Raw genomic sequence first — 24,362 nt, forward strand, 5'->3', positions numbered from 1 at the left:
GCTAAAGTCCTGGCAGCCAGGGTAAAGTGTAGCGGGGAGCAGCATACTTACCGTCCGTGCGGCTCCCGGGGCGCTCCAGAGTGACGTCAGGGCGCCCCAGGCAGTACACTTGCGTTTTTCCGGATCCGGCGTGTACCTCCGGCAAGTGGAGTACACGCCGGATCCGGACAACGCAAGTGTGAAAGAGGCCTTAATTGGTATGAAGTTTCCTGATCAGAGTCGGAATCCATGTCTGCTCTTGGTCTCTTTTGTTGACCTTGAGAGATGGATGGCTGAGAAATCATTTTAGCTACCGAAGACTGAACTTAGTCTCTAATTAAAGTCTTAATCTCTGCCAAAAAAGGACAGCTGTTCTTCCCTGATCAATTTATCTATGCAGGTACTGCAAAGTTGCTTGGAATGGGAGTCCGGCAACTTCTTGTTACATGTTGCACATCTCTTTCTTTTTAGGCTCCGTGGGCGTCTTATGAACCGCCTCTTTATCATCGTGAGCAGGAGATTCTGGGACAGGAATAGACAAACCAGAACCAGGACCCTCCATCATAGTAGACAGACTTTAACTCCCCCCCCCCCCCAGGGGCACTCAGAACTGCTGTCTGGAAGTGATCATTGACGATGCAGCCTGGCGCTACACAAGGCACTGGAGTGCTGCCGCCAGTAGGAGGAACAACGCAGAGCCCAGACCCCAGACCCCAACCTTAAGGAAACTGCTTCTGCACCAGACCCGGAACCGACACAGGGAACCCCAAGCACGAGGAGTGCTAGCTGAGCCCTAACGGAAGGAAGGAAGGAAGGAAGGAAGGAAGGAAGGGCTAACCCCCCACCCCCGATACTCCACAGACCTATTCCATCATAAATCATCTTTATTCCCCAACAGGGAACCTCTTTGTTGCTACTGACCTGTAAGGGACAGGAAGAACACTGGTGATGGAGGGAGGGGCCTTTTAACCTTTCTGTGCTTCCTGTCCCTTAGAGGTCAATAAGTGCATCCTCCATGTGGTGCTGTCATGGAGGACGTCCTGGAAAAATGAAGTTTTAATATATGCAATTGAGCCTATAAAAGCAATGGGGCATTGCCATTACACCTAGAGGCTCTGCTCTCTCTGCAACTGCCAGACCTCTCCACTGTGATTGAATGGGCCAGGTAGTGAAAATGCCTCTAGGTGTAACGGTATAACGGTAATGCCCTTGTTGCTCCTAGACGCAGAATTGCATATATTAAGATATCATTTTTCTCAGCAATGCAGGAACATATGAAAAATAAACCAACAAAGATGCCTTCAAGCTGCCAAGTGCACATGCAACGGGTCAGCCAGTGTCATAGCTACAAATCTACTGATAGAGCCTCTTTAAGCTGCATTTACACTGCACTGATGAGCAGACAATTGTCAGACAGGAAGCTTTCCTTCTCGATAACTACCCGTTTATCAGTGGAGGTGAAGCGCTGCTTTTACATGCAGTGAACACCTCCAGAGTATGAGTGACAGCTACTGCTATTGCTTGTGCTCATACAACTGCATTAGTTCTGGGAAGCAGAGTGCTGTTTACACAGTGCTGAGGTGTCCGCACCAACAATCATTTCACTCGAAGGAGTGTTTTGCTCCTTCATCGGGTGATCTGCAGCACCTTTAGACAGGCATATAATCTGGAATAAGCGGTCATAGGAACATTCATTCCCGATAATCTGCATGACAACTGGGCAGTCAGTTTCACATTTGCGTTCGGGGCTCCGCTTTTGAGTTCCGTTTGAAGGCTCTCACAAGCGGCCCCGAACGCATCCGTCCAGCCCTAATGCATTCTGAGTGGATGCAGATCCGCTCAGAATGCATCAGTCTGGCAACGTTCCGGTGTCCGCCTGGCCGTGCGGAGGCAAACGGATCCGTCCAGACTTACAATGTAAGTCAATGGGGGTGGATCCGTTTTAATTTGACACAATATGGCTCAATTTTCAAACGGATCCGTCCCCCATTGACTTTCAATGTAAAGTCTGGACGGATCCGTCTGCGGCTACTTTCACACTTAGAATTTTTTTTACAATATAATGCAGACGGATCCGTTCTGAACGGATCCATCGTCTGCATTATATGAGCGGATCCGTCTCAGATGGATCCGCTCTGAACGCAAATGTGAAAGTAGCCTTAAAGAGACATTAGTCTCGACAGAAAAAAAAGTCTTGCTGTCTCTTACAGCATAGCATCTTTCGACTGAAGATAGCCTGGTTAGATGTCTAAAGAGAATCCTGTGCCAAGTTTCCATGGTCAACTATTCTCATCCTCCTTCACAAATCATCTTATCAATATCAAGGTATAAACACTTTCACACCAAGGGAAAACAGCACAGGATCTTCTGTGTTGTGTAGACGCACGTCTTAAAGGGTTTCTGTCAACAGAATTAAACCCATTAAACTGTCTGACATTTGCAATGTGCTATTGTCAGCAGACCCTAACTCTACTATTCTTATGCTTATTGATGGCCCCCTTACTGCACAATTTTAACTTTGATGATATGCAAAGAAGCCTCTAGGAGCAGTGGAGTGTGGGTTGGGGGGGGGGGGGGGGTTGCTCCTGCTCCTAGAGGCTCTGTTCTCCCACCTCATGTCACGCCCTGCCATCCTTGATTGACAGGGCCAGCGTTCGTTTTCTCCTTCCGGCCTTGTGTGCTGGATAAATCTCGCGCCTGCGCAGTGCCGTTTACCCAGCACACAGGACTGACAGGAGGAGACAAACGCTGCCTGGCCCTCTCAATCAAGGATGGCAGGGCATGACATGAGCTGGGAGAACGGAGCCTCTAGGAGCAGGAGCAACGGCCCCCCTGCTCCTAGAGGCTACTTTGCCTATCAAAAGTTTAAATTGTGCAGTAAGGGGGCCATAAATAAGCATAAGAATAGTAGAGTTAGGATCTGCTGACATTAGCACATCACTAATGTCAGTCAGTTTAATAGGGTTAATTCTGGTGACAGAAACCCTTTAAAGGATCTCTTGGAAAAGGAAGAGATTCAATTTCAATGTTTAGTGTCACTTTCCTCCAGCTGAGTGTGCACCATATTAGACAAGAAGTGATGTTTCAGGTTAATTTATCAAACTGTATATGGTTGCACAGCCACCTGTCGGCATCAAGTTGGTTGTACAGCCATATACAATTTGATAGAGGGATTTTCCACGATACAGTAATCGCACCAAGCAATGAAATTGGTGTGCTGACTGCACTTAAAACATCCAAGGTATAAAGGCCTATTACAGTGGTGGCGAACCTATGGCACGGGTGCCAGAGGCGGCACTCAGAGCGCTCTCTAAGGGGACCCACACCCTGGAAAAAAAGTCTATGGCGTACTAATATGCCTTAGACGTTTCCTGCCATTTATCAGCGCAGGACGCACTATGAACAGCACAGGCAGCGCACTGAATGTAGGCAGGATATTATAGCTAAATGACAAAGTACATGGAACATATACTATATTGGTATTCAGGTTAAATTGCCGTGTTGGCACTTTGCAATAAATGTGGTTTTTGGGTTATAGTTTAGGGACTCAGTCTGTAAAAGTTTCGCCATCACTGTCCTATTATATAATGGTCTCATGCACAGTTCGATTCACGGTCCAAACATTACATGAGCAGAAAAAGTGACCTGTGTAAAACCATCCATTACTATGTCAGGGATATAAGAACACTACTACCATGTCAGGGTATCTTAAATTATATCCAATATGGACTCTTTCATGTCAAGGTTGAATAAACTTTTTATACAATACTCACTGTTTCTGAAACCAAGACATAACGCCATGCTCGAGAACCACCCAAAAGAACTTCCACCCAAAGAAGCGTGAGCTCTGAAAGTAAAAACCTGGTCATAGTATACTGTAGCTAGCAAGAAAGTCTGGACTATTATATTTTTTGTAGAGGGGGCACTGTTTACAATCTATAATCTTTTTTAGATCTATTAAAACTATATATAAGAGAGGACCTGTCACCTCTCCTGACATGTCTAACATGTCTGTTTTTGCAACTATCATACATGCATTCCCTATAATGTAAAAATTCAGAAACATCTATCCAATCAGTGCTGCCAGTGTCAGACTGTGCAGGACACGCCCCAACTGGTAACACCCAGAATCATCTTTACTGCAGACTGTTGGCAATTCATTCATAATCTTGTAGGAGAAATAAAAGAGGAATGGAACAACATCACATCAGATTAGACGCTCCAGAATTGATATTACTTGGGGAATGCAAGTAGTTACTAAAACAGACATCACAAGAGGTTACAGGTCCTGTATAACATTTAAAGGGGTTTTCCTAGATTTTCTAAAATGATAACCTATCCTCTGGATAGGTAATCAGTATCTGATCAGTGGGGGTCCAATGACCAGGACCACCGCGATCAGCTGTTTGAGAGAGCACCAGTGCTCACAGTAGCACCGCGGCCTTCTTCCTGCTCACCAAGCACAATGCTGTACATTTTATAGCGGCTGTACTTGGTATCACAGCTCAGCCCCATTCACTTCAACGGGCTGAGCTCTGCCTAGTTCAAGTGACCAATGGACGTGAGATCACATGGCCTAGACTTAGCCGAAAGAAGGCCACGACGCTACTGCGAGCATGGGTGCCTTCTCAAATAGCTGATTAGCTTGAGTCCCAATAAGATACTGAAGACATATCAGTTAAAAAAAAAAACATTTAAGGTCCATAACTGAAAATTATTTACAATGTGCAGATACAGGGAGTCACTGTTATGGGCTGGGGGGCTGTGGATGGCACTGTTATGGGGTGGGGGGAGGGGGGGGTCTGTGGATGGCACATATATAACAGTGCCACCCACAGATCCCCCCTGTAACAGTGCCACCCACAGATCCCCCTGTAACAGTGCCATCCACAGATCCCCCCTGTAACAGTGCCATCCATAGATCCACCCCCCCATAACAGTGCCATCCACAGATCCCCCCCTGTAACAGTGTGTCAGTCATCCACAGATCCCCCCATAACAGTGTCCGTCATCCACAGATCCCCCCCCATAACAGTGTCAGTCATCCACAGATCCCCCCCATAACAGTGTCCGTCATCCACAGATCCCCCCATAATAGTGTCCGGCATCCACAGATCCCCCCATAATAGTGTCCGGCATCCACAGATCCCCCCATAACAGTGTCCGTCATCCACAGATCCCCCCCCCATAACAGTGTCCGTCATCCACAGATCCCCCCATAACAGTGTCTGTCATCCACAGATCCCCCCATAACAGTGTCCTTCACAGATCCCCAGTAATAGTGCCACCCACAGACCACCATTAGTTCCAAACCCACCAAAAGCACACCTTTTGGTTAAAAATATTTTTTTTCTTATTTTCCTCCCCAAAAACCTAGGTGCGTCTTATGGGCCGGTGCGTCCTATAGGGCGAAAAATACGGTATTTCCTGTTGATTTTATAGTTCCAACATATTCTGCATCATTGTACAGAGATCATCAACACATCAGCCCTTGTTCCCAATAGAGAATTTTTAATATCCCTACCTCAAACATATACATAATGAGCTGGAAAGAAAATTTGTAGACACATTACATTTATTCAAGACGACACACCTTGCATAACGGGCCTTCAAATCTCTGGAGGTTCTTCACGATATACTGCAAATAAAGAACGAAATCAACAAATTCCATACAACACATATTACAAAATTGTAAAAAGAGATTAAACATGGATCGCAGATCCACCAGCTCTGCATAGATCTGTTGCTTCTCAGCATAATTACTAGTATACAATGCCATAGTCCACTTAAAGGGGTTGTCTGGCTTCAGAGCTGAACCCAGACATATCCCCTTTTTCACCCAGGCAGCCCCTCTGAGTTATTACAATGCTAGGCAGAGGCTTCCCAGTGTTCCTAGGGATGTCACCAGCACTAATGGGCGGGCTTTAGAGCTGTCCTAGGCTGTTAAACAGGCCCATTAGTGTTGGTGATGCCACCTAGCATTCCCATACAGAGACCTGGTGCATCACTGGATATGCTGAAAAAGCCCTTTCCCTGTGCGATTTAGTGCAGGGCAAGGGAGAACATCGGAGCATAAAATGCTCCAATGCTCCACTAAAAGAGGGTGGCTGGGTAAAAAAGGAGGATATTTGACCAAAGTGTGTATGACCACTCACCACGTCAAGGTTGCACCTTTCGAGTGGGACCTAATCTAATTTGGCGCTGCACCACATGGCACACACTGCAGTCAAAACACTGCACTCACAGGTTTCTAAACCCAGCAGCCCTATTCATAAATGATCTGCAGCACTCATTAAAGTTTCAAAGCACCAAGTGTGTTTATTCACCAGATAACATCATAACAGAGCAACGTTTCCACTCACATGAGTCTTTTGCTAGACCCAGCAGCCCAACAGCACCCCTGCTGTCAGAACGAGCCCCCTTGGCACTGGTCCCCACAGTCACAGCATCAAAGCCACAGCAGCAAACACACAGTACTGCACCATGTGAACAAGTGTCTAGGACTCACCTGTCCATGTGGTCTCATAACCTAAACTGAGACCAAGTAACCTTCAACCTATTGTCACCGCCAGTTCTATGAAAAGGTCTGGCAGATGTTTTTCGCTACCTCTTGTATGACGTTTTTTGTTTTGGTTTCACTTTGTCATCTCCTTTCCTTCTGCCAGGTGTCACTTATTTAGACTAATAGTCTTCCTTTATATTCCCTCCCATACTGCCTCACTTTGCAGTTTATACTACTTCCTGGATGAAGTGTTCACTGCTGGAGGCTGCTGCTGCCGTTTGCTCAGATAAGTCTTTTCCTTTATTGTGTTTCCTTGCTGGCTTGATTCTAGGTGACCCTGGCTCCGTCCGCATTAAGTGCAGGAAGCCGGTGGTAGTGTCCCCTCACTATTATAGTGTTTTCAGGTGTCACACAGTCTTAGGTACGTGGGCATGCAATAGTCTACCATTGAGACCCTTGCATGTGCATAGCAGTCAGGGAGAGCTCTTACCCTGGGTTCAGACCTGAGCGTTCTGAAAGGAGCGCTCTGTATGCGCGATTGTACGGGCGTTTACAATCGCGCATACAGAGACAAGCGAACACACATTGTCGCGCGTTCCCGAATATCTATGTACGGGAACGCGCAACAAAACGCCCCAAAAAAGCTCACGAACTTGTTTGAGCGTCGGGCATTTTACAGCGCGATCGTACGCGCTGTAAAACGCCCAGGTGAGAACCATTCCCATAGGGAATCATTGGTTTCTCCTTGTTGAGCGTTTTACAGCGCGTAGGAACGCGCTGTAAAACGCTCAGGTCTGAACTTAGGGTTTTAAAGGGCTCACCTATATGCTCCTTAGTTTGAGATCAAGCCAGTCGGTCGTTTATTTATAAGTTCCAGCTATCTGCAACTTCATCTGTGACACCTATATGCAGTCTCCTGCTAATTAAAAACACCTGAGCCGAATGGGAGGAGCGTTGAAATCATGAAAACGTATGCCAAACTCCTGGTCCTCCAGCTGTTGGCAAACTACAACTGATAGCTGAAGCTTATAAGAGTTTTGCAACAGCTGAAAGGGCCACAAGTTTGTCATCCCTGCCATGAAAGAAAGGCAACACATTCTGTTACATATGCATTTCAATGAACAGTTCTTACCTTTCCAGTCTTGCCTTGTAGAACTTGCTTTATTTCTATACGCTGGGCTAGGTCTATTGGCTTCTGGTCTGGAAAATCATACATAAACCATTTTAAAAAAATTGATACGCTTTAACCACTTAAAAGGGGTATCCAGGTTATATTTTTTTCATCTCATCTAGCCTACAGTGGTGAGTCTAAAAAGAATAGGAGGACCATAATTTTTTTAGCATGTGATCCTAGCCCAGTTTCAACCCACAATGCTTGCAGGTTGTGCATGCACACTCCGGCAGACTGTGTTTAGTGAGGCCCCGCCCCCTCACCATCCTAGGCAACTCGGGGAATGGTGGCAACCAGTCCTGCACACACTCTAGGACAGGTTGCTGGCAGCCATTTTAAATCTGTACTAAAGAACCCCTTTAGGGACATTCGAAGAGTCAAAAACGGACTGGGAACTTAAAGGGAACCTGTCACCAGTTTTATGGTGCCCTAACTAAGGGCAACATAAATAAGTGACTGATTTGCTTAGCAAAATGCTGGGTCACTTTCTTTAATTGACCAAGTCAATCTGCCAACATCTTGTATTGAAAAGCTCCAGCTGATAATGATGAGTCCTGAATATTCGTGAGCTCCTGACTCTCCCCGCCCACCTGCTGCTGAATGACAGTTTGTTTCCATATGAATCAGCAGCAGGTGGGCAGGGGAGTGGCTATAGCTCTGAATTAAATATACGCAGGACTCAATGACCTCACGCCGGACTCCAATCAGCTCATTAGCATGCGGCATGTGGCATCTTTGTGTGTATATTATGAGGTAACCATCTGTCACACCACTAAGTGAATACATCTAAGGCACTTTTTAGTAGTTAATGATTGTATATAATTAGTTAGATTATAATCAAATATCCACATGACAGGTTCCCTTTAACCACTTCAGCCCCGCTAGCTGAAACCCCCTTCATGACCAGAGCACTTTTTACACTTCTGCACTACACTACCTTCACCGTTTATCGCTCGGTCATGCAACTTACCACCCAAATGAATTTTACCTCCTTTTCTTCTCACTAATAGAGCTTTCATTTGGTGGTATTTTATTGCTGCTGACATTTTTACTTTTTTTGTTATTAATCGAAATGTAACGATTTTTTTGCAAAAAAATGACATTTTTTACTTTCAGCTGTAAAATTTTGCAAAAAAAACGACATCCATATATAAATTTTTCGCTAAATTTATAGTTCTACATGTCCGATTAAAAAAAAAATGTTTGGGTGAAAGTTATAGCGTTTACAAACTATGGTACAAAAATGTGAATTTCCGCTTTTTGAAGCAGCTCTGACTTTCTGAGCACCTGTCATGTTTCCTGAGGTTCTACAATGCCCAGACAGTAGAAAAAACCCACAAATGACCCCATTTCGGAAAGTAGACACCCTAAGGTATTCGCTGATGGGCATAGTGAGTTCATAGAACTTTTTATTTTTTGTCACAAGTTAGCAGAAAATGATGATGATTTTTTATTTTTATTTTTTTCTTACAAAGTCTCATATTCCACTAACTTGCGACAAAAAATAAAAAATTCTAGGAACTCGCCATGCCCCTCACGGAATACCTTGGGGTGTCTTCTTTCCAAAATGGGGTCACTTGTGGCGTAGTTATACTGCCCTGGCAATTTAGGGGCCCAAATGTGTGAGAAGAACTTTGCAATCAAAATGTGTAAAAAATGACCAGTGAAATCCGAAAGGTGCACTTTGGAATATGTGGCCCTTTGCCCACCTAGGCTGCAAAAAAGTGTGACACATCTGGTATCGCCGTACTCAGGAGAAGTTGGGGAATGTGTTTTGGGGTGTCATTTTACATATACCCATGCTGGGTGAGAGAAATATCTTGGCAAAAGACAACTTTTCCAATTTTTTTATACAAAGTTGGCATTTGACCAAGATATTTTTCTCACCCAGCATGGGTATATGTAAAATGACACCCCAAAACACATTGCCCAACTTCTCCTGAGTACGGCGATACCAGATGTGTCACACTTTTTTGCAGCCTAGATGTGCAAAGCGGCCTAAATTCCTTTTAGGAGGGCATTTTTAGACATTTGGATCCCAGACTTCTTCTCACACTTTCGGGCCCCTAAAAAGCCAGGGCAGTATAAATACCCCACATGTGACCCCACTTTGGAAATAAGACACCCCAAGGTATTCAATGAGGGGCCTGGCGAGTTCATAGAAATTTTAATTTTTTTTTGCATAAGTTAGCGGAAATTTTTTTTTTTGTTTTTTTCTCACAAAGTCTCACTTTCCGCTAACTTAGGACAAAAATTTCAATCTTTCATGGACTCAATATGCCCCTCACGGAATACCTTGGGGTGTCTTCTTTCCGAAATGGGGTCACATGTGGGGTATTTATACTGCCCTGGCTTTTTAGGGGCCCTAAAGCGTGAGAAAAAGTCTGGAATATAAATGTCTAAAAATGTTTACGCATTTGGATTCCGTGAGGGGTATGGTGAGTTCATGTGAGATTTTATTTTTTGACACAAGTTAGTGGAATATGAGACTTAGTGAGAAAAAACAAAAACAAACAAAACATTTCCGCTAACTTGGGCCAAAAAAATGTCTGAATGGAGCCTTACAGGAGGGGGTGATCAATGACAGGGGGGTGATCACCCATATACACTCCCTGATCACCCCCCTGTCATTGATCACCCCCCTGGTAAGGCTCCATTCAGACGTACGTATGATTTTTACGGATCCATGGATCGGATCCGCAAAACACATGCGGACGTCTGAATGGAGCCTTACAGGGGGGTGATCAATGACAGGGGGGGATCAGGGAGTGTATATGGGTGATCACCCCCTGTCATTGATCACCCCCCTGTAAGGCTCCATTCAGACGTCCGTATGATTTTTACGGATCCATGGATACATGGATCGGATCCGCAAAACACATGCGGACGTCTGAATGGAGCCTTACAGGGGGGTTATCAATGACAGGGGGTTATCCCCCCCTGTCACTGATCATCCCCCCTGTAAGGCTCCATTCAGACGTCCGTATGATTTTTACGGATCCATGGATACATGGATCGGATCCGCAAAACACATGCGGACGTCTGAATGGAGCCTTACAGGGGGGTGATCAATGACAGGGGGGTGATCAATGACAGGGGGTGATCAGGGAGTGTATATGGGTGATCACGATGACAGGGGGGTGATCAATGACAGGGGGTGATCAGGGAGTGTATATGGGTGATCACCCGCCTGTCATTGATCACCCCCCTGTGAGTTTTCCTGTAGGGTCTATAGCCAGTCCACTCCTGCAAAGAGTTGTCCCTAAGCCACTCCTGTGTTGTCTTGGCTGTGTATTTAGGGTCACTGTCTTGTTGGAAGGTGAACCTTCTGCCATTTTGAGGTCCAGAGCACTCTGGATCAGGTTTTCATACAGTACATCTCTGTACTTTGCTCCATTCAGTTTTCCCTCAACCATGAGTAGTCTGTGCTTCCCAGCTGCTGAAAAAACACCTCCACAGCATATTGATGCCACCCCAATGGTCACCTTAGGCATAGTATTGGGCAGATGATTAGCATTGCCTGGTTATCACCAGACATGACGCTTAGAACTAAAGCCAAAAAGTTAAATCTTGGTTGCATCAGACCAGAGAATACATTGCCTTACAGTCGGACAGTCCATCAGGTTTTAGGTTTTTTTTGCAAATTCGAGGCAGGCTTTCATGTGTCTTTTACTGAGGAAAGGCTTTTGGCCACTCTGCCATAAAGCCAGATTGAGTGCTGCACACAGGATCTTTTGAGCTCAGCCAGACCATGACCATTGGGTTTTTGGTCCCCTCTCTTCAAAGTCCCTTCTGCCCCAATTACTTTGTTTGGTGGGCCGCTATAGGAAGAGTACCAGTTGTTCCAAACATCTTGCATTTAAAAATTATGGGAGGCCACTGTGCTCTTGGGAACTTTCAGTGCACCATAATTCCTTTGTACCCTTCTCCAGATCTATACCTCCACACTATCCTGTCTGAGCTCTAAAGGCAGTTCTTTTCTCCTCATGGTTTGGTTTTTGCTCTTATAGCTAACAATTCATATGAGACATAATAAAGACAGGGCTGTGTCTTTTAAATAATGTACAATGAATTGAACTTAGCGGTGGACTCCAATCAAGGTGAAGAAATATCTCAACGATGATCAAAAGAATTGGGAGGCCTCCAGATCTAAATTTCAAGTGTCAAAGGAAAAGTGTCTGAATACATTACTTAGGTCCATAGGAAATTTAAGTTTTTAGGTTTTTTTGTTTTTGCGTTTTCATTTTTCTTCCCCATCTTCCTTGAGCCATAACTTTTTTTATATTTCTGTTCACATAGCTGTATGAGGGCTTATTTTATGCGGGATAAGTGGCACTTTTTAATGCCACTATTAATTATGGCATTAAAAGTAGTGTGAAGCAGTAAAAGAACTCTAAATGAGGTGGAATTGAAAGAAAAAAAAAAAACACAATTGCAATTTTACAGGTTTTGTTCCCATGGCGTTTCATTTGCGGCACAATTGACCATGCCCTTCATTCTCTGGATCAAAAGGATTACAATGAAACTCCATATGTATAGGTTTTTTCCGTCTAAATAGTGTAAGAAATGTACACTTTGATAAACTAGCAGGGATTTTTAAAAAGGGGTTTGGACTGAAAATTGTTCAGCGCAACTACTGGGTTTTTGTGCATTTAGACCCCATAATCTCACTTGATCACAGCATCTAAAGCCTTTAATTACCGCGATCAGCATTATTGCTGGTCACAGTAATTAACCGCAGGTCTCTGCTGTTTGAAACCGCAGAGACTTGCCAGGCCATGAAGCCCGCTGCACGTGCGAGCAGGCACCATGTTGCCTCATCGCTCCAGCGCCGTAAATGTACGGTGCTGGTAGCGAAAGGGTTAATAAACTTGCAAAATTTCTAAAATTCTATTTTCACTTTGTCCTTATGGGGCATTGAGTACAGATTGATGGGGGGAATTTTTATTTATTTTATTTTTTATTGGGACAAGGCCGCAACAAAATGTGAAAAGGGTGAAAAGGGTCTGAAGACTTTCCAAATGCATTGCCGTTTTACTACTTTTGCATACTAAAAAACACTTGTTTTTGTGTCTCTATATTCTGAGAGCCATAATTTATAATTTTTCTGTCAAGCTGTGTAAGAGCTTGTTTTTTTTGCAGGACAAGCTGTATTTTAAAAAGCTACCATTTTGGGGCACATACCCTTTTTGATCATTTTTATTCCATTTTTTGGAGGCAAGGTGACTGAAAAACAGAAGATCTAGCTTTTTTTTTTTTTTTTTTTTTTTTTTTTTTTTAACAGGTTTATCATGTGGCATAAATAATGCATTTGTTTTATAGTAAGGGTTGTTAGGGGTGTGTCAATACCAAATATAGCTTTTATTTATTTACATAATAAAGCACTGGACTTTTTCCCATTTCATTTTTAAAAAATTTTGGGGGGAAATTTGATTGCCATTTTTAAACGTTCTTTTTTTAGTTAAAGTATTGGACTTGACCAACATGAAGCTTGATCACTGGTACAATACACTGCAATACTTAGGCCTCATTCACATGAGCACGTTTGATCCGGGAAACATGCTCCATGTGAATGCTGCATTTTCCAGACTTAACACTGCTCCTCTGACCTGTGCTCACAGCATCACAGTAATTTATAATACTATAAGTTCCTGCCCGACTGTGGGTCTATTATATTGTACTCATGGCATTAAGTACAGTACAGCAGACAGGAACTCACAGCTTTATAAATCATTATGATGCTGTGCACTCAGGTCACAGGAGTCATGCTCAGTCTGTGAAATGTGGCCGTTACGCAAAGAATGTTTTCTGAAAGATGTACAAAGGTGGAAGCGTCAGTGCCTCTTTTAAACCTCTAAGATTATACTGCAGAGATCAAAATTATATTTTCTTGGCAGTTGCAGGGGGATGTCAACTGCATATAACAGCTTGCACCCACTGCGGATGGCGCGTGCAAACTCTGTGACCTCACAGCAATAACACTATTATACGTAAAGTCGGATACGATTACTGCACAATGTCTAAGGTTTCTACAAGCTTAAATGTAGAGACCACAAATATAGTCTGTGACCTCTGGCTATTAAAGCACAATTCCACTGTTAAAGGGGTTCACTTACATACTGATGACCTATCCTCAGGATTTGTCTTCAATACGAAATAGACAGGGCTCTAGCGCCCAGCACCCTCACCAATCAGCTGTTTGAGGAAACCGCAGTGCTCACGGGAGCTCAAGCACCACGGCCTCCTAGCAGCCTACCAAGCACAATGACATACATTTGATAGTGGTTGTGCTTCTTCAAACAGCTGATCGGCAGGGTTAACAGGAGTCCGACTTTCCAGAAATGAACAGTACACTTTGTAATACGTGGGTGGATCAGGTCCACCACTGTGTGACTTCCACCTGCTCACCGCTTTGACTTTTGTGGGGGTTTGCAACCAGTACATAAGGTATATGGAGAGGGTTTGTTCTAGTGAGACAACCGCTTTATGCCTCCTCTGAACATGTATTGAGCACTTCATCCCAGGATTCTGTGAAAAATGTCCAGGTTTTAGTTAATAGGCCACCACCACATACCCAATTAAAAGAACTATGAAACGTCACTGGATAACTGAACGTAAACTGTCTCTTTAATAACAGACAAAGAGACACATTAATTAAGACTGCCATTTTAGGTGCCGGTCTTAATAAACCCCTAAACTGGTGGGGTCGGCCTCTTTATAACTTCGGTGGATCCTCCGCCAGTTCTAAATGTAAGAGCTTCCGAGCTGTCTTACAATTAGACCTTTTTCTATTCCTAAAACAGTCCCCGCCCACAATATTAGACCTGGAGTAAGCGGGGAGACGTTGCAGAGTGCGGTGCCGCAATCTGTGCCTGAAATACACCTAATTTAGGCATATTTCAGATTGATAAATGACCCCCAAAATCTGAAAATATCAAATACAAGTCTACATCTGTCTCACCAAGAAGCAACAGTGTAATATACAGACTATTCAGTTTTACAAGACTTACTGTTTTTATTCCTGATATTTACATCTGCTCCGCTTTTAAGAAGTCTTAAGGCACACTGCTTCATCCCTCTATATGCAGCACAGTGCAGAGGCGTGTTACCCATCTGGTCAGTGCAGTTAATGTTAGGAGGCTTAGCTCTGTTTAGCTAGAAAAAAAATTATAAAAAAACTGTATTTCAGAAGCAAGCAAATGTTAATCTGCAGTCATTGAAATGAAAACCATAATGAATCTACACAGTTTCCAAAAAAAAGGCACACATTTATATATATATATATATATATATATATATATATATATATATATATATATATATATATATATATATATATATATATACACATACATATACATATATATATATAAAAAAAAAAGATATAGTTGGCCACTGGAGCTAAGGGGAAGGACAAGGGCAACCATATAGAGGTGTTGTCCTACAGTAGCAAAACAGGGGGGGAAATGGTATGGATGATGTAAAATAAAAAAAATTGCATTAGGCCTCTTTCACAGGGCAATATCGGTCCGAGATTTCCATCAGTGGTTGTGAGGTAACCAAACTGAGGCCTGATTCACACATCAGTGTTTGTTCAGTGATTTCCAGCAGTAAGGCCTCTTTCACACGACCGTATGGCTTTATCAGTGTTTTGTGGTCCGTTTTTCAAGGATCCGTTGCGTTTTCGTTTCTGTTCCGTTTTTTCCGTATAGCATATACAGTAATTACATAGAAAAAATTGGGCTGGGCATAACATTTTCAGTAGACAGTTCCGCAAAAACGGAACGGATACATTTCCGTATGTGTTAAGTTTTTTTTGCGGACCCATTAACTTGAATGGAGCCACGGAACGTAATTTGCAGGCAATAATAGGAGAAGTTTTATCTTTCAACCGAACAGAAAAACGGAAATACGGAAACGCAATGCATACGGAGTGCATTCAGGTTTTTTTGCGGAACCATTGAAATGAGTGGTTCCTTATATGGAACGGGGAAAAAAAACGGTTGTGTGAAAGAGGCCTAATAGTGAGCCAAAATCAAGGGAGGATCCAAAAACAAAGAACAGGTTCCAATGTTTCCATTATTCCTCATCTCTGTGTAGGGTCCACTCCTGGTTTTGGCTCACAATCACTGATGGAAATCACTGACCATCAGGCAAGGGCTACACTGCGACGCTGGTCGCGCGACACCTGTCGTGGCCAGGATCGCTGAGCAGCAGTGATCCCATAGAAATTATGGGATCGCCGGAGCAGTCGCAAGAAATCCAGCTGTCTTGGATTTCTTGCGACTGCCGCGGCAATCCCCTGCATTTCTATGGGATCACAGCTACTCAGCGATCCTGGCCGTGACAGTTGTCGCTGTGTAGCCCTTGCCTAACAATTATGTGTGACTCAGGCCTTACTGATGATGAAACGCTCACCGATCATAGTAACATAGTTTTTAAGGCTGAAAAAAAGACATCCATCCAGTTCAGCCTGGTACCCTGCAGCTTGATCCAGAGAAAGGCAAAAAACCCTGTGAGGCAGACGTCTCTTTCCTCATTATAGGGGGGGGGAGGGGGGAGGGGGGGGAATTCCTTCCAATCAGAATAACTCCCTGGATCAACGACCCTTCTCCAGATATATTAAATACTATCCAACATCCAAGAGCTGACGTGGACTTGAGCCATGACTTAGGCCAAAGTTATGGTAAATCTTTTCTAAAGTGCAGAGAAGTTTAAAAGGTTGCAAATTATGATGCACATATGGTGTGCCCCATAATTTATGACTTTTATAACGCCACAATAGTGGAGTAAATAGCATGATAAATGCCCCTCATCGTGAATTTACTAAAAAACTGGCATTCATGTTACACCACTCAGTTCCTTCTGTCAGGTTTTCAGTTCTTACATTTAGACAGAAGAGTGTAGGATGCTGAACTACTCTACGGGAAAAAAAAAAAATGGTGACCCAAGTTAATGAGAGGAACAGACGGATGAAACTGGATCATTCATGGATCCTGCAGAACTGAAGACATGACAGCAGCGTAAAGTGAGTTGAAGCTTACCAATTCTGATAATTTTGCAATATTTCCTTCTCTAGCAGTTGTCAGAAGTACCTCTTCCTGTTTTCTTTCTTGTGTCCGTTGTGCAGCTGATTATACAATAATTTACAAAGATCCATAAGACATAATGGAACATAAATGAACATATAAATAACAGTCCTGAAGTCCTCCCCAAGGTCACATTCACATCTAATCCTGTGCAGTTTTTTCAATGTTGTATAAAAATAGGGATTTTATATAGAAAAATGTTTAGACTATGCATATTTATTTTTATAATATGCATTTAGTGTATACACCAGAAATGGCATACATGGAATGCATCCATAGACGATCATTGACCAGACTGATGCTAAAAGAGTTTCCCCATCAGCCTACATTTGGGTAGTTTACATGTGTCTGGGATAAACTTCACACACAGGCACGTCTGAGACATTACCAGAATACGTGCCAAACATATTGAAAAATGAAATATGACAGAGGGAGATATCTCATTTAATTTGCACAATAAAAGTGGCTGTAAAAAGTCACAAACAGTATGTTTGGCTATTTTTTATGCCATCTTTGCCACTTTTCCAAAAGGGACGTGGCAAGGATGGAAAGGGGGCATGGCCAGCTGCCACAACATACAGTGCTGCCCATATTTATTCATATCCCTGGCAAATTTTGACTTAAAGTTACTTTTATTAAACCAGCAAGTAATTTTTTGACGGGAAATGACATAGGCGTCTCCCAAAAAAAAAAAAGATTTATCAGCTTTTATTTACATTTGAGCAAAAAATATAAGATGTTCTGCACTGTGGAAAATCTCAGAGGACGTGGTCGGAAGCCAAAAGTGACACCTGTGATGGCCAGGAGGATAGTTAGAGAGGTGAAAAGAAATCCAAGGATCACCACCAAGGCCATCCTGGTGAATCTGGGCTCTGCTGGTGGCAATGTCTCAAGGCAGACAAGCCAACAGACACTGCACACTGCTGGGTTCCACTTCTCCAGATAAGGCACACAAAAGCTCACTTGGCCTTTGCAAAAGCTCATCTGGACAAAGAAGACGACTTCTGGTCTTCTGTGTTATGGTCAGATGAAACAAAAATTTAATTGTTTGGTCACAATGATGTTTCCTTCATTTGGTGTAAAAAAGGAGAAGCCTTCAACCCAAAGAACACCATCCCCACTGTCAAACATGGTGGTGGGAACCTAACGCTCCTAATCACAGTAAACGGCACCATGAAAAAAGAGCAATACATGAGGATTCTCAACGACAACATCAGGCAGTCTGCAGAGAAACTTGGGCATCAGTGGACATTTCAGCATGACAATGACCCAAAACACACAGCAAAAGTGGTGAAGAAATGGTTAGCAGACAACAACATTAACGTTTTGGAGTGGCACAGCCAGAGTCCAGACTTGAATCCAATTGAGAATCTGTGGAGGAAGCTAAAGATCAGGTTGATGGCAAGAAGACCCTCCAACCTGAAAGATTTGGAGCTCATTGCTAAAGATGAATGGGCAAAAATACCTGTGGAGACCTGCAAATAGCTGGTCTGCAATTATAGGAAGCGTTTGATTGCTGTAATAGCCAATAAAAGCTTTTCTATTGATTATTGAGAAGGGTATGAATAATTTTGGACGGGACACTTTTTGCTAAAATGTAAAAAAAAAGCTGAGAAATGTTTTTTTTCCACATTAATGCCTCTTGTACATAGTCTTATTATCTTTTGGGAGACACCTACGTCATTTCCAGTCAAAAAAATAGTTACTTTTATTCAACCAGCAAGTAAGTAAAAATTTGCCAGGGGTATGAATAATTATGGGCAGCACTGTATTTATCTTTATTTATTCCAGTTTTCTGGCGCAAATCAAGCAAGAAATCTATAACAGCTTAGAACTGTCGTAGATTTCTGTTTAGACGCAAGAACTGCCAAAGGATCTCATCACAAATTAGGCCCATCCTCTGACAGAGCAGGGTATATCAAGACTGTTGTAGAAAGTGCCAGTCTTGATAAATCTCCCCCAAAGACTTTGTATATGTAGTTTTCTAGGCTGGCTTTTGAATGGTGGATCATATGTTATCTGTATATATAGGCGACATGTGTCATCGTAATCCTGACTGTAATGATAAGCAGATAACTGTAGTAAAGTAATCTGTACAGAACAAGAAGAGGCAACCATTATTAGGTTTAGTGGTCAGTGCACAAAACTACAGGATACTATATATTTTTTATATAATGACATGGAAAATTAAAAATAACCAAAATTTTTTTAAGCATATGCTTAGTAAACTAATGACACGACCAAACTGCGCATTGGTCACTGCCTGAAAAAAGTCGGTATCATATTTCTCAATATGTATATAATCCTTAAGAGATACCATTTAAAACGTAACTTTTATTAATAGCAGTTAAATCCCTAAGTATGCATGATATAAACCAGTCGCTGCGCCAATGGTGACCAGGAACTAGGGATGTGGAAAGACTAGTGCTGGGTCTCTAACAACTAATCTTACCCTACGCTGGATGTACCTTGAGGTGGCAATGTACTATCCACAGAGATATCCCAAATTGCCAATGGACACCTATAAGGCCCTCCCTGTCCCTGCGCAGCAAGTGAGACTGCCCAGCTTAGTCACGCTGTGGTGGGGGGGGGGGGGGGGGGGCCTGTTACCAATATTTTATTCTTGGGCCTAATACAATATCATTCTTAATAAGCGTCCCGACGCGTTTTGTTGGACATAGGTCCAACTCATTAGGGGACCTGTTAATAATGGTCCCAGTTTCGGAGGTGGTGGTGGCCCCCTTTGTTGGGCTGTGTTTATAACCCCAGACTCAAACCCACCTCTTCCCACTGGGTTACAATGCAATCTTCAGATACTAAGGGGAAGATGAACCCCCATAGAATAGTATATTAAATAGAATAGTACTTATCTTTGCCCCCATGTATCGGTCCACACGGATGCGGCTGTATTGTGGCTTGTAGCATCAACAGTGCCACATATAAAATGGCACCTTTTTAAAGAACGCCGGCCTGCCTCCACAGCGGTCAGCTGTCTGCCCAGTGACTGGGTCATGTGACTAACCCGGAGACGCGCAGACACAGCCGCCACCTCCCCCAGTGGATCACATGACCGCCGCACCTCCCGATCATGTGTGAGGCTCGATGATGTGCGCGCCATGTGACCCAGGGGGGTGACATCAGGGAGGGAGTGTCCCTCCCCTTTAGTGTCCTGCCGAAGTAGGCGGGTATTCAAGCGAACAGGAAAGGGGCATTACTGCGGGATAACAGTGCCCCTCCTCTCCACTATTTATAGACAGGTATTTGACAGATAGTAATAGATAAGCTGCGCTTTTAATGTCAATGCAAACAGCGCGCTATAGGGCATTTCAAAAAGGCATAAGAAAAATCAGCATCCCTCCTATACATCTACAGCCAAAGCTAGTCAGCAGAAGGGAGAGATGAATCTCCGAAACCCCATCCGGATAGCATGAAATATGGGGCAATACATGGCCCTCTGGCTGGGAGACAGGAGTCAGATCGGCTCAGATTAAATGAAGCAGCCAAACTATAGATGCTCATTGAGCCCCCCTGGTTGTACAGTTCTCAGTTCGAAGATCCACCACGCCTCACGCTGTAGGATCCTTCTATCCCAGTCCCCCCTTCTTTCTGGTATGGCACCAATTCAATGCCCAAGAAAATGCCCCCGTAGTGACTCACGACATGTTTTGCCAAAGGAGTATCCCTACCATGTCGCATGTCTCCCACGTGTTCGCCCACACGCCTTCCGAGTTCAAGGGTAGTCTTACCCACGTACTCCAAACCGCATGTACATGTAGCTTTATATATGACACCTTTTGTTCGACAGTTGATAAATTGTCTGATGGAATATGGTTTCTGGGTAACACTACACGTGAACTCACAGCCTTGGGTGACATAATCGCATGCCCCGCATCCACTACAATGATAACAACCCCACACTGGTCTCAGCCAGTTCAAACCTTTATTTCTAGTTGAACCTAGGAAATGGCTGTATACAAACCAATCCCACAAGCTACATCCTCTACGGTATGTAATCTGTGGCCTGCTTGTAATCGCATCCTTAATATCGGGGTCTAGTTGCAGTATCTCCCAGTGTTTCGAGTTCACCTTTTTTATCTCATTAGCTGCTCCGTCATATGTGCCAATAAGGCGTATTGGGTTGGTAGTTGCCTTGTCGGGGTGGGGGATGTAGAAGCTCTGTTCTATTACATTTCAGTGCCCTTTGATAGACATTTCTCAAAGCTGCACTGGGATATCCTTTATCTAGGAATCTTTGCTTCAAATCCCTTGCCTGCAGTTTGAAATCGGCGAGGGATGAGCAATTCCTCCTTATCCTCAAGTATTGACCCAATGGTATCCCCCCTCTTCAGTGGCTCAGGATGGTGGCAGTCTCACCTCAAGAGGGAATTGGTTGCTGTGGGTTTTCTGTATGTTTTTCTTTGTATTTCACCTCCTGGCGCCTTTGTAATTTCAATATCGAGGAAAGAGGTAGAGTATTCTTACCTAGTTCAAATGTGAACCGTAAATCAAGGTCATTTTGATTGATCAAACTTTTCAAAGCCACTCTTAGTCCCTCTCCATATCACAAACACCTAATCTATGTACCTTGCCCACATGATGACGTCTACTGTCTGGGGGAATCGGTGGATCTCCAAATACACAGTTTCTTTCCCACCAGCCCAGGAACAGGTTGGCATACCATAGGGCGCAAGGCCTCCCCATCGCCGTGCCCCTTAACTGGTGGTAGAAGACCCCGTCAAACAGAAAATAATTCTGAGTGAGCGTAAATTACAGTAGGTCTAACACAAAACGGTTGTGTGCCCTGAAATGACACCCCCTGGTGTTGAGAAAGTCGCTCACTGCCCTGATCCCGAGCTGGTGAGGGATAGAGGAGTAGAGGGCCTCCACATCGATCGACCCCAAAAGTGCCTCCCCTTCAAGGACTACCCCCTCCAGTCGGCCGAGTAGATCCCCAGTATCTCTGAGGATCTCACAACACAAAGGGTGCCAGAATAGAGTCAATGTATACCCCAGCATTCTGGCTCAGGCTGTTGATGCCTGATACAATGGGACGACCTTTCAAGGGGGATGTTCCCTTGTGAACTTTCTGCAAACTATAAAAAGTTATCACCGTAGGATGTCTACATTGTATAAACTCAAACTCCTCAGCTGAGAGGAGAGCCTCAGTTTTAGCTTTCTGCAGGATGACACTCAATCTTTTTTGATATGTAGAAGTGGGGTCCATCTGAAGCCTCTCATATGTGTATTTATCTTGTAGTAGGCACAGACACATCTTTTTGTACTGGGCCACATCCAAGATTACCAGGTTCCTCCCTTTGTCTGAGGGTTCGATAACTATATTACCATCCTGTTCAAGTGAAGAGATGGCCTTGAATTCTGCCTTTGTGCAATTAAATCTACATGGGTTGTTTGCGAGCCCTTCTAGCTCCCGGGAAACACTGTTGAGAAAAACATCAATACATGATGGGTCACCCATTGGGCACATTTTGCAGCTTTTTGATTTAAGCGAGGTAAAAGGGACCTTTTCCTTCTTGGGGCGCGTTGTCCCCTAGATTATATAACAAACGTATATCTTGTAGGATATCCGGAGGGATCCCCAATTCCTTATTCTCTCTTATCAACCAGGGCAAAAGGTTTGTGCCATCACAATTTTCTCACGAACAGATTTAAATCCTTAATCCAGTTAAAAAGGTTAAATGACACTGGCACGAAAGATAACCCCTTGCTCAGTATTGCCATTTCCGCCTCCTGGATAAATCTGGATGACAAATTCAATATCTGGCTGGATATGCTATGGATGCAGGCGGAAGAGACACCCCAAGGTATTTCGTGAGGGGCATGGCGAGTTCATGTAAAATTTTATTTTTTGTCACAAGTTAGTGGAATATGAGACTTTGTAAGAAAAAAAAGAAAAAAATAAATAAATAATTTCCGCTAACTTGTGCCCAAAAAAAATAAAAATCTTCTATGAACTCGCCATGCCCCTCAAAAGTGATAAGAAAAAAAAAATTCTCTGTCACTGAGGTGGGGCGGACTGAACGCAAGTGTGCGCACAAGATCAGGCCTGATCTGGCGAACACTGCGTTTTTTGTAGAGCCTATAGAACATGTCCTATTCTTGTCCGCAATTGCGGACAAGAAAAGGCATTTTCTATATAGTTCTGGCAATGTGCGGATCCGCAAAATGCAGAAAGCACATTGCCAGTGTCCGTGTTTTGAAGATCCGCGGTGTCCGTGTTTTGCGGATCCGTGGATCCACGGATCCGCAAAACACATAAAGACGTCTGAATCGAGCCTTACAGGGGGGTGATCAATGACAGGAGGTTGATCAGGGGTTAATAAGTGACAGGGGGGGTGTAGTGTAGTGTAGTGTGGTGCTTGGTGCTACCTATTACAGAGCTGCCTGTGTCTTCTGGTGGTCGATCCAAGCAAAAGGGAGCACCAGAGGACCAGGTAGCAGGTATATCAGACGGATCTTAACAAGGTTCCAAATAGAGCTTCAACATGCAACAAGAAGAAATGCGAGCGAGACAAAACAATTTTTGAGCATTCAATTTATTGAAAACAACGAATAAACTGAAACAGGCTGTTTTTCAGCTGATCAAAAGTTTAGGACCACACCTCCCAAAAAAAAAACTAAACCCCCCCAAAACAGAAATCCAACTTCCAAACATGAACTCAGTAATGAGTAGCTCCGCCGTTATTGTTTATCACTTCAAAAATTTGTTTCGGCATGCTTGATGCAAGCGTTTCCATGAGGTGAGTGGGAACATTTCTCCAAGTGGTGAAGACGGCCGCACGAAGGCCATCTACTGTCTGGAACTGTTGTCCATTTTTGTCAACTTCCCTTGCCATCCATCGCCAAAGGTTCTCAATTGGATTTAGATCAGGGGAACACACAGGATGGGCCAAAAGAGTGATGTTATTCTCCTGGAAGAAGTCCCTTGTCCTGCGGGCATTGTGTACTGTAGCGTTGTCCTGTTGAAAAACCCAGTTGTTACCACACAGACGAGGGCCCTCAGTCATGAGGAATGCTCTCTGCAACATCTGGACATAGTGCAGGGGCGTCAAACTGCCGCTGGCTTCCTGAAGCTCCATTCAATTAATTGAATACTCAAAAAATATTTTGTCTCACTCTCATTTCTTCTTGTTGCACGTTGAAGCTCTACTTGGAACCTTGTGGAGATCCAACAATGTAAAATATGATTTGCCATTTTTCAAGTGGTCTTAAACTTTTGATCAGGACTGTATGTGGCACTGTTGCTGCTACAAGCCACAATACAGCCGCATCCTTGTGGACCGATACATGGGGGGCAAAGATAAGTATTATGCTATTTCATATACTATTCTATGGGGGTTCATCTTCCCCTTAGTATCTGTCAATTGCATTGTAACCCAGTGGAAAGAGGTGGGTTTGAGTCTGGGGTTATAAACACAGCCCAACAAAGTGGACCACCACCTCCGAAACTGGGACCATTATTAACAGGTCCCCTAATGAGTTGGACCTATGTCCAACAAAACGCGTCGGGATTCTTATTAGGACCAAAAGAATTATATTGTATTAGGACCAAGAATAAAATATTGGTAACATGGCCCCCCCACCACCACCACCACAGCGTGAC

At 43.7% G+C, this 24,362-nt stretch overlaps 1 protein-coding gene across 4 annotated transcripts in view; it reads right to left on the reverse strand.

Moving 5' to 3' along the window:
- The window catches only part of OSBPL1A (oxysterol binding protein like 1A), a 170,670-nt gene that overhangs the window by 123,994 nt on the left and 22,314 nt on the right, over positions 1 to 24,362 (reverse strand). For all 4 annotated transcript variants that reach the window (XM_044293459.1, XM_044293456.1, XM_044293460.1 and 1 more), the window contains exons 6-10: positions 16,697 to 16,782; positions 14,663 to 14,807; positions 7,614 to 7,681; positions 5,573 to 5,617; positions 3,753 to 3,826 (exon numbers count right to left, since the gene is read on the reverse strand). In XM_044293459.1, the coding sequence (XP_044149394.1) occupies positions 3,753 to 3,826; positions 5,573 to 5,617; positions 7,614 to 7,681; positions 14,663 to 14,807; positions 16,697 to 16,782 (418 nt within the window). The remainder of the gene's footprint in view (positions 1 to 3,752; positions 3,827 to 5,572; positions 5,618 to 7,613; positions 7,682 to 14,662; positions 14,808 to 16,696; positions 16,783 to 24,362) is intronic.

This window comes from Bufo gargarizans, chromosome 5, assembly GCF_014858855.1.
Source record: "Bufo gargarizans isolate SCDJY-AF-19 chromosome 5, ASM1485885v1, whole genome shotgun sequence".
In the NCBI taxonomy this organism is placed as follows: domain Eukaryota; kingdom Metazoa; phylum Chordata; class Amphibia; order Anura; family Bufonidae; genus Bufo; species Bufo gargarizans.